Raw genomic sequence first — 2510 nt, 5'->3', positions numbered from 1 at the left:
GGGTATATTACAAATAAGGATTACTGAAGGAAGAGATTAGAGGGTATTACAAATAAGGATTACTGAAGGAAGAGATTAGAGGGTATTACAAATAAGGATTACTGCTGGAAGAGATTAGAGGGTATTACAAATAAGGATTACTGCTGGAAGAGATTAGAGGGTATTACAAATAAGGATTACTGCTGGAAGAGATTCCACGTTGTCTTTCATATACTGTATTTTTATGCACGACATCATAGAATGTAAATAATATGTAATTCAAATTAAACAATAAAAGAATATAAACAGCAGAATAAACCAACAAAGCTGAAATGACGAAAAACCCGCGGAAATACGTTTCACTTCCCACTATAAAGTTTGCCTCTTTTATATATATATTTTAAAGTCACGTCTGTATTAAAATTCACACCCTTCTATGTGTTCTTTGTTCTTGAATTTTCTACCGACTATTTGAAAACTGTAAAGCGTCAAAAACATGACTACCCTTGAAATTTCTTTCTTTGTTTACTCATGCGACCATTTCTGTTTAACAAATTGATAACACCCTGACTGTTACAAAATTAATACCACCAGGGGGGGGGGGCGAGTATAACATTTTTGCATAAAGTTTGTCCGTCGGCTTATAGATGTAAACAGAATCAACTACTCACAGTAAAGGGTCATCTTATCCAACGACATTATCTATTATAAACAGAATCAACTACTCACAGTAAAGGGTCATCTTATCCAACGACATTATCTATTATAAACAGAATCAACTACTCACAGTAAAGGGTCATCTTATCCAACGACATTATCTATTATCTTCACTTGAAATATTATTCTATAAGCTTGCTGTAGCAAGTAAAAACAACAACAACAAAAAGGCTTAACAATAGTTACCATTAACTAGTCTTAATATCGACGATAAGAGACAATACTTACTATTAAATAGGCTTAATATCGACGATAGATGACAATAATTACTATTAACTAGTCTTAATATCGACGATAAGAGATAATACTTACTATTAAATAGGCTTAATATCGACGATAGATGACAATAATTACAATTAAATAGGCTTAACATCGGCGGTAAAAGACAATATTTACTATTAAATAGGCTTAATATCGACGATAAGAGACAATACTTACTATTAAATAGGCTTAATATCGACGATAGATGACAATAATTACAAATAAATAGGCTTAATATCGGCGGTAAATAACAATATTTACTATTAAATAGGTTTAATATCGGCGGTTAAAAGACAATACTTACTATTAAATAGGCTAAAAATCGACTGTAAAAGACAATATTTACTATTAAATAGGCTTAATATTGGCGATAAAATATAGTATTTACCATTATACCCCGACTTTTGGTTTCGACTGAATGATTGTACTGGTGGAAGTCTCTTATTTTCTTCTTGCCTCTCATCGTCATAATCGGGCTGAAGAAACGACAGCAGTACGATATATATATAACTGTTTATAAGTACCAGCATTTTATTGTTCAGTACTTCAATACTCTTAATATAATAAAAAGACAAAAACCTTTGTAACACGAAGACTTTTGAATTCCTGTAAAATTGACTATACATTAAAATATTCAATAGTTGTTGCATTCAGTAACTTGCTACGTTCTTAACTGTGGGTAAAAACACTTCGCGAAGTTACACCTGAAGTGGCGAATGTGCAGTTTTGTCAAAGACATCTGTCGAAGAGACTCTAATCAATACTGATAAAATGTGTGTTTGTGTGCGAGTGTCTACTTACATAATATTTTCTTATATAAAAATAACTACACAATTCTCAAGTGTTTTCAGAAATTGCAGGAATAATTTTTTACTGGCCTACCAAACGGGAAAACACCGTTCGTGATTGTGGTGATTATTTTTCTCTAAAATTGTGGCTTTTAATCGGACCTCACACATTTTACTTAACTATGCCTAATGAAATAGTTTTGCCATTAAAAACATGGCACATTCATTACTTTCACACGAAACAATGAGTGTTCAGACATCATGACTGCAAAAATAGTTTTTCCTCCTTCTGACTTCGAGTAATAGAATGAATTGGAATTTCCATCCAGTCCAGAGAGAAACTAGGTTTTAAGTACAGTAGTTCCTAATTTTAAGGGGCGGCAACCAGCCAGTAACACCCACCGCCAAAAGAACTTCATCCAAGGCTTTTGAATCAAATAACGGGATTGGCTGTCACTTTTATAACACGCCAACAAGTAAAAAGTGGGTAGTGTTTAGGGGGCATCACGTCTCGAACCTCAGACCCTACGCCTGACTCATAACAGAAAGTGAGGATCAAGTTGTGTTTTCAATTTTTAAACGTAAATAAATAGTAAAAACAGTCTGTAATATTTATCCTGACAAAATATCAGCGAGATAACCTTCACAGATACTTTTTCAAACGTTTCTTGAGAAATACCAACTGTGTGTGTGTGTGTGTGTGTGTGTGTGTGTGTGTGTGTGTGTGTGTGTGTCTTAACGTCATACAGATATTATATACGATAA

At 33.3% G+C, this 2510-nt stretch overlaps 1 protein-coding gene across 1 annotated transcript in view; it reads right to left on the bottom strand.

Annotated features, from left to right (window-relative positions):
* The window catches only part of LOC111089380, a 15379-nt gene that overhangs the window by 6876 nt on the left and 5993 nt on the right, over positions 1-2510 (bottom strand). The window contains exon 6 of the mRNA XM_022401787.1: positions 1346-1433. Within this exon, the coding sequence (XP_022257495.1) occupies positions 1346-1433 (88 nt within the window). The remainder of the gene's footprint in view (positions 1-1345; positions 1434-2510) is intronic.

The sequence above is a fragment of the Limulus polyphemus genome, unplaced genomic scaffold (assembly GCF_000517525.1).
Source record: "Limulus polyphemus unplaced genomic scaffold, Limulus_polyphemus-2.1.2 Scaffold6089, whole genome shotgun sequence".
NCBI lineage: Eukaryota > Metazoa > Arthropoda > Merostomata > Xiphosura > Limulidae > Limulus > Limulus polyphemus.
The sequence above is the reverse complement of the archived record's forward strand: the minus strand, read 5'-3'. Positions and strand labels throughout refer to the sequence as shown.